This window comes from Centrocercus urophasianus, unplaced genomic scaffold (genome assembly GCF_019232065.1).
Source record: "Centrocercus urophasianus isolate 14NV4802_14NV808 unplaced genomic scaffold, USGS_Curo_1.0 seq_43, whole genome shotgun sequence".
Lineage (NCBI taxonomy): Eukaryota > Metazoa > Chordata > Aves > Galliformes > Phasianidae > Centrocercus > Centrocercus urophasianus.
The window spans coordinates 3,318,705-3,334,703 of NW_024885011.1; the positions used below are offsets into that span (position 1 = coordinate 3,318,705).

Below are 15,999 nucleotides of genomic sequence, written 5' to 3' on the forward strand. Positions count from 1 at the left end.
CCCCCTTTCTTTCTTCCTTTTTTTTTTTTTTCCCCTCCTGGAAGAAAATAAACCCCAAACAGGACGGCCGACACCTACCTCTGCCGCTTCTCCCGACAAATCGGAGGTCGTTAAATCTCGCCACTTGGTTTTTCATCACGGCGGAGGCGTTGCGGAGCTCCGCGGAGTAGTTCTCGTCGTTCCCCGCCATCACCGTCACCACCGTCCCATCGGGGACGTCTCCGAGAGCCACGACCTGAGGGCAGGACGAGGGGAATTCAGGCTGAGGTGACCGAGGTCTGAGCCGAACCGCTTCACGGCTCCCCTCCCCTCGAGATCGTCCCCAAACACAAAGCAAAACCAAAAGCAATTCGAGTTCCCGATGATAGATTAAAAAAAAAGAAAAGAAAAGAAAACGAAGGGGAAGGGACAAGCGAGCTTAGAATCGAGGTTTGAAAGCAGCGAGGGGCTCCAGGGTGCCGAGGCTCTGCCCTGCAGCAGCGAGGAGCCGCTGTCTGTGGGGGTTCGATTCGACAGAACTGCGCTGCGGAACTCGGGGCGCAGCAGAGGAACGCGACCAGGGCCGGGCCCAGCGCTGCAGCCCCGCACTGCAGCCCACCCCCCATCCCGCAGGGTCCCTCGGAACCGCCCCCAGCCCCGCTCCTCAGCCCCGGCCCGGGCCGATCCGTCCCAACGCACCGCGATGCAGCCGCTGCGGCGCTTCGCCCTCCGCTCGCGGCTCGGCTCTCCCGTTCCTGCCTCTCTCTCTCTCCCTCTCTCCCGGAAAGGTAATTAACCTCCGTTCTCATTACACTTCAAAGTTGCCTGAGAGCTCCTAACTGTACGAAATATCTTAGATGCCGTGACCGGAGGGCAACGCGGAGACTTGATTAAAAATAATAAGAGCGGCTCCCCTCAAGCTGATGTCAGGAGCGAGTTAAAGCGAGAAGGAGGGAAAGCGGCGAGAGAGGGGAGCGGCACCCTGAGCCCCGAGCCCCCTTCAAGAAGGTCGCCCCTTACCTTGAAGGCGACGGGCAGCGTCTTGTTGCACCTCCAGTGAGACGGCAGCACAGAGCACAAGAAGTTGGGGCTGTCGGTGCGCACCAATTCGCCGGCGTGATCCGCCAGCACGTCCACGACGGAGCGCACCTCGGGCCGCGCCCGACCGCCCGCGGCGGCGGCCCCCAGCGCCCCGCTGTTCTCTCCCATCTTACCGCAGGGGAACGCCGTGGAGGGGGGTGTGAAGCGCCTGCTGGTGCTCGGATCTACGGGAATACGCATCACAACGGAGGGCGTCAAGGAGCCGCCGCCGCGGCCGGGGGTTGTGAGGAGAGCGGCGGGGCTCGCCGCGAGCAACCGGGCCCCGTCCCGGTAGATCCCCACTCTCGGCGGGGCGGTGCGGGGGGCTGCTCGTTCGCGGCCCCGGGGAGCGCCTGCGGCGGCCTCGCCGCTGTCCCGCCCGCCCCGTCCGGGGAACGGCAACGCGGAGCCCCGGCACAGCCACGTCGCGGCCGGGCTGTAGGCTGCTCCCCTCCGCCGGGCGGCCCCGACAGCAACTCCCAGTGCCACCGCGCAGCCCGGCACCGTATTTACTGCCGGCCCCGGTGGGGGGGCGGGCCGGCCGTGAGTGACGGGAAGCCTCACCAATGGGGGGCCTTCCCCTTGCCCCCCCCGCCCGGCTCCCGGGAGGCAGGGGGGTGTGGGCAGCGCCGAAAGGGGCGTCGCCTCCCTTAAAGTGGGCCCGGCCTTACCAAGTCCCGCCCCGTCGGTGCGTACGGGCTGAGGGAGCGCGCGTCGGGGTTTCAGGGGCCGCTCACCGGCCGTGCCCCCGCTGCAACTCAGCCGTCGCGGGGCGGGGAGAGCCGCTATTCTCCGCCTCTGGACACCGTCTCCACTGTACGGCGGTCCCGGGGCGTCCGCAGCGCTCTGTGGGAGTGCGCACTGCCAGATCCCACCGCAGTCGTTAGCGAAGCGACCGCGTATTCGGGAACAAAACGGAGCCGTCGGTCTCTTCGTGGCAACGCCGAACCAGGAGGAGAAACGCGCCGGGGGCGGGTGGGGGGAGCCCCGGGGGGCGACACGGAGCGTCTGCCCCTGTCTGGGGGGGTCCGGCGAGGCGGCCCGCGGCTGTGGGCACGTCGGGAGCGGTGCAGAACGCAACTTCCCTTCTGTTCTTTTTTTTTTTTTTTCTTTTAAAACTTCTTTCCCTGAGCTCCTCTGTAAACGAATACAACGTTGTTCTCCCCAAACCGCAACGCGTGGAGGGGCCCGAGCCGCGCTCCCGTCCTGCAGAGCCGAGCCGAGAACGGGAACGAAAACAAAAATAACCCCGTGTTTGCTTTTTTCTGTTTGTTTGCCTTTTTTTTTTTTTTTAAGACGTTCTGTTAATAATAGGGAGCAGTGCGGGAGGAGCGGAGGTCCCCTCGTCCCGTTAAGACCCGTTCCGCAGCTCTCCTGCCCTTTTTAGGGGAAAGCTCCCCGCGCACCGCTGCGCTCAGCGCTATTTTCTACCCCTGTTTACAGGCGGGGGGGGGGGGGGGGGGGGGGAACGCTCTCCCTTCTCCCTCCCTTCGAGGAGCTCGGGGCACGTTGCGGGAGGGCCGGTCTTGGCCGAGGTTCTGCTCCCCCCGGTCCCCGTGGGATTCCCCGGGGGTGGCACGGAGAGGGTGTGAGCGTGAGGGGGGGCACATGGCGCCTGCGCAGTGCCCCGCGGGCGGGCAGCGCTGCAGTGCGGCCGAAGCGCCGCTCGTTGGCGCCGCGGTTCCGCGACGGGGCGGGCGGAGGGGGTAGCGGTCCGGCAAGGGAAAGCCCCCCGTTCGGCTCTCGCTGGCTACCGTTCACGTCTTACGGCTCTTAGGCGGTGGAACCGTGGTCCTGGGCTTCCCTCAGTCCTCCTTTCCCCTCCACACACCCCCAACGGGCCCATCCCGGGGCTGCGGGCGGAGAGGTGGCACGGAGGTTTCCCACCGGTTCTCCCTCACCGGAGCGGTCGGGCAAAGGGAGCAGACGGGACCGACGGAGCCGGTGCAGTGGGGCAAAGGGAGCATCGCTGCAGCGAAGCACAGTGCTGGGACAGCCCTGAGATCAGCACGATGCTCGGTTCCAGGTTTAGTGGCTTTACATTTCCTTCCTTTCCTGTCTCTTTTTTTCCTGTCCTGCTGGGAACCTGCCTTTAAAGTGGCTCCGCCTAAAAGCCCACATCCCTGCAGAGCACAACCCGTAGTGCGTCACCTCGGCCCCTTCCTCCCAGCCTGCTCCCCACCCGCTTCCCTTCCTCTACACAGCGGCCACCGAGTGAGAAGATGATCCATCCATGGGTGGCCAGGAAAGGCCTGAGCACCCGATGTGGGGCTGACGTGCTCACATAAGGCAGGGAGCTCGCATAGGGCAGCCCATGTCCTATGGGGCAGCCCCATCCCGCAGTGGGTCTCAGCCCTTCTGTACACCCCTGGGAAATCCTCGGGGGTTTCACAGCTGCTGGTGCGGTGACACACGGCTGTGCACAGGGCTGGGTGAGCGTGCCCTCCCTAGAAGGCTCTTGCCTTTCATTAAACTTTATGCAAATGCATTTCATCGGGCCCAACTCACTGCACCTTTCAGTGAGGAGTGGCGATGCTGTTCAGAGAGAGGACGCAACCCTGGGTGCTTCCCTCATTCCATCCAACTGCTGTTCCTTCCTTGCACAGATGCGACAGAGATCAGTGCCCACACACAGCCCTGCTGCCCGCAAAGTTCTCCAATCCCTTTTTATACCAGTTTCATCACCTCCGTGTCCTCAAGGTGCCATATAAGTAAATGCCATCCCCAAATACTACCAGGAGCTGGTCCCCAGGGGGCGAGTATTCCCAGGTGCACAAGCTGCTGCATCCTGCCCTTCCCCAGCAGCCACTGTAAAGCCACCCTCTGTCCTCCCCCATTGGCTTTGTCCCCTTCAGAGCAACGGAGGTGGACTCATCCCCACAACCCAGTGCTTCACTGTGTGGTCCCACACTTCCTCATGGCACTGATGCTCCCGTTCACATTGTGGGGAGGCCAGCGGCTCTTTAAATCACTACTTACTGGGATTTGCTTCCCTCACAGCCTCCTCTGTAGCTGGTAATTCATTTGAGCTGCTTTTTAGCAGCAGTGCCTCTCGCTTCGACGGGTGCAGGGCCTTATAGGAAGCTTTCTATTAAAAATTCATCGCAAACTCTGTCTCAGGAGCACAGTGCTCAGTAGGGCCATGCGGGTGTCTGGATCTGTTTTGTAGGGAAGGGATGGGGATCTGAGAGCAGCATGCAGGGAGGGAGCGTGCTATTCATTCATAAATCAAACAGCAGATGCTTGATCCAATGGGGTGTGCGATGGTGACAGTTTTAACCCCTGAGTGTCACCGACAAAACGGGTTTCTCTCAAGGCAATTACGGGTGCTGCAACTGGAGGATCCTGCAGGAGGGAAGCTGTGGTGCTCGGGGGAAGAAATAGGGGGAAACTGGGGAGAAAAGGCAGCATCTGCCCCAGACAGAACTCACTGTGAGGGCTGGGACCAGCTGTGTGCCCCGTCCTGCTGATGGCTCCGGGGGGCTGCACCAGGCTCTGCCACGTGGCCGCTGTGCCCTGGGGGCAGTGGGTACCCAATGCCTGCAGCAACGGCTGCCGCAGCAACAGCTGTCACCAAAACCTGAGTGGGGACATCCATTAATCCCATCACACCTCGCTGTCTGCACCAGCAGCCTTGGACCGGGCAGGATCCTCACACGGAGAAGCTGGAGGAGGAGGAAGGCAATGGTGGGAGTTTTGGGCCAAAATGCCATCACTTGGGAAATTCAATGTGAAATTCAATGTGAAATTAAATGTGAAATTCCCTCCACGCTGCCCGGGGAGGGTTGTGGTCATTGCTGTGCACTGTGCTGCAGAGTGCAGCCTCGGCAATGCTGCTGGTGTTGGCACAGAGCATGCAATGAGAGCCAGGATGCACTTCTCCCCTTGCACCGTCCTGCAGGCGCTGCGTGCAGCATCAACACCCACACCCCCATGCACACCCTGACAGGATGGGCTGTGATGCACAGAGGAGCACGAGGGCCATTGACATGAATCCTGTGGTTCTGAAGTCATGAAAGCACCGTTCTACATTGTTCAGAACCACGATTCTCTTCTCCCCACAATGGCAACAATGAAGAGCGCGTCCGGGGCGCTCATCCTCGGTGCTATTGATAGTGCATGGCAGAGCCTTGTGAGCATGGGTCCCATCTGCCACTTCCACTCCTTCTTTAAAAGATCCTAATGACTGTCAGATCCTTTTAGTTCTTAATTAATTTCAGAGTTCAACTGCAAATAGGAAACAAGACAGCTTTTGCCCTTACGCATATGAATATTACTGTTCCATTTAATGTGGTTACTGGTGGAATGCTGTTATTCATTCCTGCCTGCAATAAAAGCCACATGTTTTTAAAACTTTGCACTTGAAAAAAACTTTTAGGAAAGAAATCAAGTATGTTTTGTATGCATGGCATGAGATAAAAACTGGTCATAAATATTCAAAGAACAGTCAGAGCTTTATGCTTGATTTAAACAAGTGAACAGAGAAGCGCGATGGTTGAAGTGGAGAATGAAAGCCTGATGTTCCTTTAAGAATGTGCTTATGCAGAGAAAAGGATCCATTCATGCAAAGGTTACGGAGCACCTGAGGACATCCCATCTCCAAAAACGCCCCAAGGTAGGTAACAACTGGAAGCACAGGGCTTCATTCAGAGCTATTGGAGTCTCTGGGGGGGGGTCTTGTTTGTTTTGGAGGGGTTTTGAGGGATGTGACCCTATGGGGATGGAGGACATGTCTCACCCGTTCCCAACCAGAGGAACCATGGGATGGACGCACTGCCCGGAGCCCTTCATAACCTCACAGCACGACGGGGAGAAATAAAAAAAATTCCAAAGGAAAGAAAAAGGGGAAACGTCTGGATGGTGGAAAGCGGAACCGAAAGGCACATGACGGCGAGAAAAGTACGGCGGGGCCGATGCAAAAGAAAAAAGCACAGTGTGATTTGTGAGCTCGAGGAGAGCGGCTGTCACGGAAGGGCAGCACCCTCTCCCTGTGCTGAGCGTGCAGCGGTGTTTCCCTGCACGCATTTCCCAATGCTGCTGTGATGTTGGGCATCAGACGGGCGTGCGGTGCTCCCCCCGGGCTGCTGGGGAAGTTGGATGCGAGCGGAGAGAAAGTGGCCGCTGGGAAGTGCTCACGTTCCCCACTCTCACCTGCATCCCCACTGCAGGCCGTGCTGTTGCTGTCTTGGGGCTGTGCTGGCTGGGAATCCCCCTGGCGGTTGGTGCAGACATGGGGGCTCAGGGAGGTCGGGGGGGCTGGCGGTGCGCAGCTGGCGCTGGTTGGAACTCTCGTCTCTCTTGGCTCAGGTCTAATAGAGCATCTCAGTGCTACATCTTGACAAAACCAGCTTTAGAGGCAGGTGCAAACATGCCATGGCTAAGCTGTAGCTTCTCTGCAGGACATCAGCATTGCACAGGGAACCTGCTCTGCTTGCCCTGTGGGCACCCCGCAGCCCTTCAAGCAAGCGGCCAACAGAGCAGCTCTCTGTGGTGGCCCTGTGCATCACTCCACAGTGCACACTGGGCTCCTGCTGCCTCACCCTGCTGACCTCTGGGCAGCAGAGATACCCTTGTTAATTTCCAAAGCCCTTCCTGGAATATCCTGGTGCTAGAGATGGGAGAGCTCCCCCTGAATTTCAACCACGTCCGGCCCTCCTCCCCCACCACCTGCTTTCCCCCATCCCCTCCCAGCAGGGAATTGCTGCCTGGGTTGGGCAGAACCCCGATGCACAGAGCCAGCAGCTGGGAGGGATGCACATTGCAGGAGCTGCTCCAGGAGTACGCGGTTTGTCAGCAAGCCCAACCCAACTGCTTTCATCCAGGTGAGGGTTTCCCCACCTGTCTGCAGGCAGATGGCTGCAGTTAGCTGCACGAGCACAGAGTGGTGGTGGTCATCCAGCAAGAGAACAGTTTGGAAAAGCCCCACCAAAGCAAAAAAAGCAGAGGTGGCAGACAGGAAGCACAGACTGATTGCAGCAGTGGAGCCTGAAGAAGCTGCAAGGTGCGCAGCAAGCAGATCACATCCGGCTGCAGGAGTGCAACAGGAGGGCAGCAGCACATCTCTGCTGTGTGTTGCTCAGTGCAGCACGAGCAGAATGCTGCCAGTGAGCATCAGCTTGGCCCCAGGGGCAGCTCCCAGCTCTCTGCATTCTGTTGCCTCCTCCGGTCGATGTTGCAGCTCGAGCTGCTGGCCCAGCACCCCCACATTTCTGGGGTCCTCTCAAGGACGGCGCTGAGCACAGGGGGCTGTCCCACCTGGTGCTATACCTACACTGGGGACACACCAAACCCCCACGGAGATGTCACATGCACTCAGAATCACAGCTCTCGGCCATTCCCTGCAGATCACACCAGTTACAAAGGAAGACGTGAAGTCACGGGCGAGCAGCTCAGTAATGCCACCCCATAGCTCAGGGCAGGCGATGCACGTAGAGCCCCTTTGCAATGCCACTGCCATGATCACGCCCTGCACGCTTCCTTGCAACGCACTGGCCTTTTTTGCACAAAATGAGCAGCTTCTCCTGCACAAATTGTTCCTCGCCCCCGTGGGATCAGCTCCTGCTCTTGGCCGTGTCCACAGACTGGCATTCTGCAGTGGCAGTTCCTCACCAGTGACACAGCTCAACCTCAGACAGCCGTCAGTGGCCAACGCACAGAGAAGTCATTCAGAGAAAACTGCCCTCTGCTTCCAATAGCAAGTTGTCCTTCACGCTCAGACCGTTTTTTTGTTGTTGTTGTTGTTGTTTTTTCCAGGCTGGTTTGCTTTCTGCACTTATTCACCAGTTTCACTTCTATGAATAAGGCCGGGTGCTGCGCTGTCACTGCGCTGTCACAGCGGGGCTGCGGTCGGACAGCTCTGACTCGATGGGCTTTGGGCAGAGCTGCTTCTGCTCCTTCCTCGGATTATTTTTTCCGGTGCAAACGCTCTCTGTTCGTATTTCTAGTAGAGATTCTCATTGCCAACAAACCCCCCTGCTTTGGCTGCTAAAGTGGGATGGTGTAGAATGGCTGCAGAAAAGAAACCCCAAAGCGGGCTCAGACCGCACCTCGCCCTATGCAGGCACCCAACAAAACCCCCCTGACTTGAATGGAATTAGTCACAAACATACAGCTAGATGGAAGGTACTTTTCTGGTTTCTGGCTATGAACTCAGACAAATCAAGTGCAGCGCTTCTTAGGGGATGTTGTTAAGTGACCGTTTGCTGCACATCCATCTCCTGCAGCTTGGGAAGGGAACCGCTGCCTCCAGCCCTGCAGTGAGCTCCTTTTTGCAGAAGTTTCTTAGCAGTTTGGAGCTGTCTGTCTGCCTGGGTCAGCTGTCTGACACGGCCGAGGCCGCGGGCTGGGAAGCGAAGCGGTTCAGCAGCAGGTTAGGGCTGGAACCCAGAGAAATGGAGAACTTGTCCAGACAACTCGGTCGTGGCTTTGGGTCTCGCATGAGCAGCCAGCTCTGCGGGGAGAGCGGGGATCTTATCTGCGAAACGCAACCTCAGCTGTTTCCTTGGGCCGGAGCCATTCTGCGTCTGGCTGAAGGGACCGCCTGAACCTCCAAAACTGGAAGAGCTCGTGTGGTTTTGGAGAATATTTTTACATTTTCTCCTAAAACTGAACAGAGGGCCCTCGCTGGCAGGAAGCGTGGGCTCCCGGAGAAGACATTGGCGGAGGAAGCAAGTTGTCTGGGTTCAATTCGCAGCTCCACCGCAGCCTTCCCCAAGGACCCCAGACAAGTTGCTCGTGGGCTCCAGCAAGTGCTGCAGCTTCCATCTGCAGAGCAGCAGCGATGGTGTTTGTGCCATCCCCAGCATCACAACCTGCTCCACACCGCTGCCCTGCACACAGCCCGTATCTGGCCTCGAGGAGCACCCCGCTCCCGTTGGGGTGATGCTCCTTCAAGGAAAGCAGTGCGAGCCCCAGCAGGCTCACATTCTTGACATTTCAATCTGCTGTGCCGATCAAACACGCATGTATGAGCCAACCCTGCCAACAGCGAGCGCTCTCAACTTCCATTTATGTCAGTGGGATTGCGTTCTCTCAGGATTGGGGCTTTTGATGTCTCACTGGCTTTGCTCTCCCACTGAAACGCAGCCACAGCCATGGTGAGGTGGTGGGGATGGGCGGTGGAATGTCTGCATACGAAGTCTGGGGACACAGAGTGCGAATTCCCCTTTGCAGGAGCGCATCCCAACCCATCCCATCACCACAGCCCTGCCGTGGAGTCACAGAATGGCTGAGGTTGGAGGAGACCTCAAAGATATTCCAGTTCCAAGCCCTGCCATGGGCTGGGTGCCCCCACCAGCTCAGGCTGCCCCGGGCCCCATCCATGGCCTTGGGCACCTCCAGGGATGGAGCACCCACAGTGCTGGGCAGCAATGCCAGTGCCTCCCCTCCTCCCTTCTTCAACATTAACCAAGCCCATTTTTTTTCCAGCCTGTCAGGTCCAACCTTGTTTCTCAAAGCTGAGGATATCCCGTGCAGGTTGGGAGAACCAGGAACTCTGTCATTGGTGTCTGTTCCCCCATTGACCTAAGGAAGGCAATGGGGAGAGCAGCAGGTGGCAGAGCTGAGGACTGAAGCACACAGATTTGGCTCTCAGTGCCTTCAGGTCTCCCAGCCACCCTCTTCATCTCTCCTACATCACAAAACACCTCTGCAACCCTGACACAAACAGACCCAAATGACACAAAGAAGCCTGTGTCAATGGGTTCCATCCACCCCAGCGTCTGCAAAAGCAGTGAAGCCCCAGTTTGCCATCCCAGGGGCTGCCACACACAGCTCCACCAGGGGAGAGCTGGCAAAGTGGAGTTAACAAGGAGCAGACCCATGAATTTTAGGGGGGAAAATAAAACAAACAAGGGAAGTGCAGCTCTGTGCCCAGCTCAAGGTGCAATAATAAACAGGCTGCAGTAATGTGGAGCAAATGAGGGTCTGACATGCTGCGCCACTTAGTAAGCTGCAGAGGCAGGGAGAGCTTGAAGCACATGCTTGGGACTTTACTGCCAGTGGAGCTCTCAAGGTTGGGGCTTTGATGTGGGAGGTGGGGATGGTGCCAGAGGAATCCTCACCACCCCAATAGGGACCTGGCTGCAGCCCCACCGCTGTGCTTGGGGCTGGGGCTGCTGCTGCCCGGGCTGGCACTTGGGCTGAGCTCATGGAAAAAGTGGTGGGCTCACTCCTTTTGTGAGATTTGCCAAACTGACCCAGGGCTAATGAAAGGAGGTGTTTAATTAGAGGGTTGAAGGTAATTGGGCACAAAAGCGGGCAGTAAAATGCAGCCATGGTACAAAGGAGTTGAGGAACAAGGGCTTAATCCTGGAACAGCACATCTGATTTACTCTAAATTCCCTGGCCAATGCTTCCTCCCTCTCCTAATGAGGGAAAATGGCACAAATCCCCACTAAGCAGTTTATTCCTGACTTCGAGTCACCAAAACCATGGCACTGTGCTCCATCCCGGAATGATCTCAATGCATATGCTTTGAGTTTAAAGGGAACAGCACAGCCCGCATCTGCAGCTTCACGTCTGCCAGGCTGCAAAGAAGTGACCACTGCAGCTTTCTATGCATGGGATCAAGCATCCATCTGCAGTGCAGCACACCGTGCATCCTCTCTGTGCTGGTAACAGAACGACCCTGCAGTGATCAGCAGGGAGCAAGCGTGCCTCTCCCTAACAACCCACGTGCTCATCCCAGGGATCAGAAAGCAAATGCATCCATCTGTAGCATCCAACTCACCCCACGTTGTGACCACGGGCACCAATGGCTCACGGAGCCCATCTGCCCATCCCCATGCCAAGGCCCAGAAGGTACAGAGGGTGCAAGGAGCTGGGAGGGCCTTGGCCCCAATGCAGACTCTGGTCCAAGGGCTGGTACAGGTTCAGGGTTGTGCTGCTAACATCATTCCTACCGTTTTGTTTTCGTATGGGTTTTTTTTTTTTTTTTTTTTTTTTACTTTTTTAGGAGCTATTTTAACACAAACCATGCTGTGTTGTGAAATCACAGCCCGATATAGCAGACAAACACACACAACTGACAAAAAAACGCCCTGCCCAGCCCTTGTCTTCCCAAACTGAAATATGGACCCAGAGCATCTCCCCTGCAGCCCTCCCATCCAGGATTTGGCCATCCCAAAGGTGGAGGTTGGGCTCCTGCAGGTCCCTCCCGCACAACAGGGACTGTTGTAAAAAGCACATTTTTCTGTCTCCCTTCCCCACTGAGGACGGCTTCGTCTTTAAAAAACAATCTCTCTGCCTTCTCCTATTTTGGTTGTTTTTATATTTTATTTTACAATAGCTTGTGTAATCCATTCCTCATGTTCCAAAGGCACTCGCTTCTTCCAGCGGGAATGGAAAATCATTGTTTCTTTTTATTTTCCCTTTTCTTTTTCTTTTAATATGTTTATGTTATGGAAAATACCCCCAGACTGCAGACGCATTGACTGTCCCACTCTCTTAAAAAAAAAAAAAAAAAAAAGAATAAATAAGAAAATAAAATTTAAAGCATTTTCAGAAATGGAAAAGCCAAGGAGGATGCTGCGGTTGAAGCCCCCCAGGAGACCCCCACACTGTCTCACTCCCACTGCAGACTTCTTGCGTGAGCACAGAGGAATTTTTCTCATCTTACTGCATAGAAAAATGCAAAATGCCTCCCTCAACCCCACAGCAATCCCAACCCCAGGATGGGGTGGGCAAAGCCAGGATGAATGGTGGTTATGCACCACATTGGATCCTGGAGGCCAATGGGAGAGGTCCAGGTGCCCCAAGGGCACACTGCAACCATGACAAAGCCTGTCTCTAAATCCATGTTGGTCCAGAAACAGGGCAAGGCTGATGGGTTTTGGCCAACAATTAAAACTAAATCTCTTGAAAACCAACCAGACTTGGCTAGGAAGAGCATTTGCTCCAGCATCCAGCGTGGTTTCCCAGGAAGGCATTGCAGAGCAGCGCTCAGCTCACACCATTGACTTTCAGACTGAGTGATGCTTTCTACATAGGACAGGAAATGTTGTGAGAAAGTGGTGTGAGCTTTAAAATGGAAAAAAAAAAAAAAAAAAAACTACCAAAAACAGCTCCAAGGAACCCTGACCGAAGGGATGGCCGAGGCTTCCAAGGGACTTCAGCACTCAGAATGGAAGGGATGGGGGCGCTGCTTCAGCCCATTTTCAGCATGACCCCAACAGTGACCCCGAACAAACAAACATGACCCCAGCAATGACATTTTCTCCCCGCCCTGGCTGGACGTGGCCATAAGAAGAATTGGGTGTGAATGCAGCACGCAACGGGAGGAAAGGGGAACGTGAAGCCACGAGACTGAGCTCGGGGCCATCCCACTGGGCTGCTCCACGTGCTCCTGCTATCAGCTCCATTTGGGGATATTTACGGCGTGGCCGTGGCTCAGCCTCACTGCTTCGGATGGGAAGTCACATTCTTGCTCCTAATGCCAACCATGTGTGGATCCAAACACACAGCTCGTTCTTTGTTTCCCAAACTGTACGCGGCCAAAACAGTGGACCGCAAACGCTGACGACGTATCAGAGGAGATCAAGTCTAAGAAATCATCATGAATTAAAGCTCTCAATACAGGGAAACGCCACTGTCTCCCTACCCCCGTTAGATCATAACAAGGTGACGAAAGACAATGGATTTATACCCATTCCCTCACCCCAAAACACACAAACAGAAATATATCATATAAAAAATAATAAAATAAAAAATAAAGACATGCCATGAGCCAGCGGGGTGTCCTTGGAACAGGCAGAGCCTCTGACAGGCAGTCAGAGCAGCAAACAGCCTTCCCCAGGAGGGGGGGATGAATGGAGACAACACAGACTTTGTGGCCCCGGCATGCAGCTCAGGCTCCCCAGATGGCCCCCAATGGCCCACTCCATTGGAGAGCAAAAAATGACTTTTTCTTACCAAAAAAAAGTGTTTTGAGTCTAACTAGGGGATACCTTTGTTGGGGGTTTCTTTTCATTCCTTCAATGTTTGTGCAAACAGACCTCCATTTTCATGGATATTACCAGAAAAGTTAACAAAAAAATAGGAATAGGGTTGAATCCAAAATAGCCCTGAGGCATTTAAGTGAACGTTCATGGCTGTTCTGCAGTGTTCGCCCAAACGTAGCTGTGCGCAAAGCTGGGGATTCAGGCTGGATGTGAGCAAAGACTTCTCTGAAAGAGTGCTAATGCGTTGGTGCTGGGTGCTTGGGGAAGTGGTGGGGTACCATCCCTGGAGGTGTTCAAGAACCATGGAGATGTGGCTCTTGGGGACACGGTCAGTGGGCAGAGTTGGTGGCAGGTGAACATTTGGACTGAATGATCTTAAGGTCTTTTCCAACCTTAACGGTTCTGTGCAGGAGAAGATGCTCTGAGTTCCACATAGAAAACCATTTGGCCATATTCCATCCTTGGAGCAGTCATTTAATCCTCCCCCTTTTAATAAAAATTATGTTTGAAACAAAGATGTTTATTGCTTTTATAAGTTCCTATTTGTATGGAAATTGCATACAAGACGTGATCGTTCTGTTTCTTGCTCTCTTTTTTATTTCTGAATGAGCAAGCTCAGTTAAACCTCAGCGCTACTTCATCTGGCTTTGGAGGCAGAAATACGGATTAAAAAGAGCCATGCAAATGTTTTTTATAAGCTTCTCTTATTTCCTTGCCACGGGACTGCCTTTAATTATCTCCATGGAGCACAAAGGACACATCTGTAGTGCCACCATCCCTGAGTGCAGGGCAGCAGGACAGATGTGGTCCGTGTGTCTGTTTGCCAAACTCTGGCTCCTCCTGTCCCTGTCCCACACTCAGTGCTCAGGAGGACACAGGGAACCTCTCGGTTCTGCAAGCTGACCCCATTGATCTGCCTCAAAAGCACACGTAACGTTTGGTATTCTCAGAAATAGGCCAAAATCCTGTCTATGTCTGATGCATTTCTTGTCACGTAGCCAGATGGCCCCGCTGAATTACAGCATCTGCTGTTCTGCTCCTTCAGCAGGGATGGGTTTGGGATCACTCTGCCCCATTCTATTCAGGTTCAGTCCGACCGAACCATCTGCAGAGCCGTTGCTCAGGACCCGGGTCTTCCTGGCCATGATCAGCTCAAGATTTTGCTTGTACTCCTTAACTACAGCTGCAAAGCCAGGATGGCAAAAGGCAGCAGCTCACAGTGTTCTGCCCAACTCTTTACAAACACTGAGCAAAAAGGTCTCACCCCACACCTTGCAGCCATGCTCCTCAGCAAGAGCTGTGGGCAGCCTGGATTCCTCACACTGTTCCTTCACTCACTGGTTTCAGACTCAAGACATCACCCAGTGCACACCCAGCAGCTCGCCTGCACAGCATTCACACTCCTGTGAGCAGCATTTGGAATTGCCCCATCCTTGCAGATACCCCAGGTCAAAGGATGGGGCTCTGAGCAGCTCTGGGTGTCCCTGTTCACTGCATGGAGGTCAAACCAGATGCCCTGCAAGGGTCCCTCCAACTCAAACGACCCTGTGGATCTCAGCACAGTGCAACCTCCTTGCTGACCCTCCATTTCCCAATGGGAACACAACCACGTGGGAAAAGGAAAAAATCAAACAGCAGGAAACCACACAGCAAACCTGCACGAGGACGGCAAGGCGCAACGCGTGGGGAAGCCAACAGAACACCACAACGAGGAGAAGGGAGAGGAGATGTGCAGCAAAGCTGCGGCACGGCCCAATGCTGGTTGGCTCCTCCACAAGATCAATAAACAAACACAACCCCAGCAGCGTTTCCTGCTGCACTCACCACGCAAGAAAGTGGAGGAGTAGGCGGCGAAGGAATCGAAGACGCCGTTGGAAGCCATCCCCTCAACCCTGATTCTCACCCTGCACTCAGGCTCTCCTCGAGCAGCTGCAGGAAGAGGAGGAGGGACGGGGAGGAAGAGGAAAGCCTGACAGCAGTGCAGGTAGCCCGGCTCAGTCGCGGCGTTGTGGTCGGGAGCGCAGCATCGTCTGATCTGTGGCGTCAATGGCCCTGATGGTGGATGTGGTGGCCAGGCTGGGCTTTTTCCTCTTTTTTAATAATAATTTTATGGCTTGCGTTCGTTGGTTCGTGGTGAGCGACAGACCGAGATGTTTTTTCTTTAATTAATCACACTGCTGCCTGAGAAGAAACAGAGGAGAGAGCCCATGGGTTCCTAATTGGGTGATTGAAGTAACGGCCCATTTACAGGCAGTGGTTTTCTCCTTTTAACTGCCTCTTCTCCCACATTCGCCACTCATCCGCACCGATGTTTGGAGCTGTGCTTTCTGACTCCTGGCCCTTGCAGACAATCACTGGTGCTGAGACTGCTTCCATATGTGTAGATGGGTGGTTCTTCTTCACAGGGATTTTATGTGAATTAGCATTAAGCAAAAATCTGAAGCACATGCGGCAGAATAAACACGGCTCTCCGCAGAGCAGGGACCTGATGCCGTTGCTCTTGGGGTTTTGCATCTCTTTCCATGCAGAAAAAGGGTGGGAGGTTCAGCCCCCATCTGGCTCAAGGCCCAGTAGGGTCACGAGGGAGAAAAGTGAGGATAGGAGGTGCTTTTAAGGCTCTATTTCTGCCCTTCATCAGGTGCCAGCTGGGAGCTCTGATTTACACACATAGCAAAACATCATCAGCTGTGCTACCCGGGGAGCTTTGCAGGGGACTTTTTCTCTCGGTCACCTTCCCACCACCTCATTTTCCCTAAATCATGGCTATGCCATCCCCACAAACACAGCACCAAGCCCCTCAGGCACAGCTGGGGCTACTGGCCTTGGTCATTGCCCCTCTGCAATCCACAAAACGGGTCTCTATCCTAAGATTTCTTTTCCAGCCTTTTGGAATCAGGATATTTCCCCCACAGGTGAGGCTCTAAGTGCTCCAATTTGCTCCCTCAGATGTAAGGGTTTATTCTGTGGCCTACAAAGCAATGGTTATTCCCTTGCTATCTGT

General features: G+C 55.0%; 1 protein-coding gene across 1 annotated transcript in view; it reads right to left on the reverse strand.

Moving 5' to 3' along the window:
- Nucleotides 1–14,914, reverse strand: part of RUNX3 (RUNX family transcription factor 3) — a 41,464-nt gene extending 26,550 nt beyond the window's left edge. The window contains exons 1-3 of the mRNA XM_042833964.1: nt 14,823–14,914; nt 1,000–1,244; nt 79–235 (exon numbers count right to left, since the gene is read on the reverse strand). Coding sequence (XP_042689898.1) covers nt 79–235; nt 1,000–1,244; nt 14,823–14,880 — 460 coding nt within the window. The 5' untranslated portion in view covers nt 14,881–14,914. The remainder of the gene's footprint in view (nt 1–78; nt 236–999; nt 1,245–14,822) is intronic.
- Nucleotides 14,915–15,999: the final 1,085 nt, after the last annotated feature.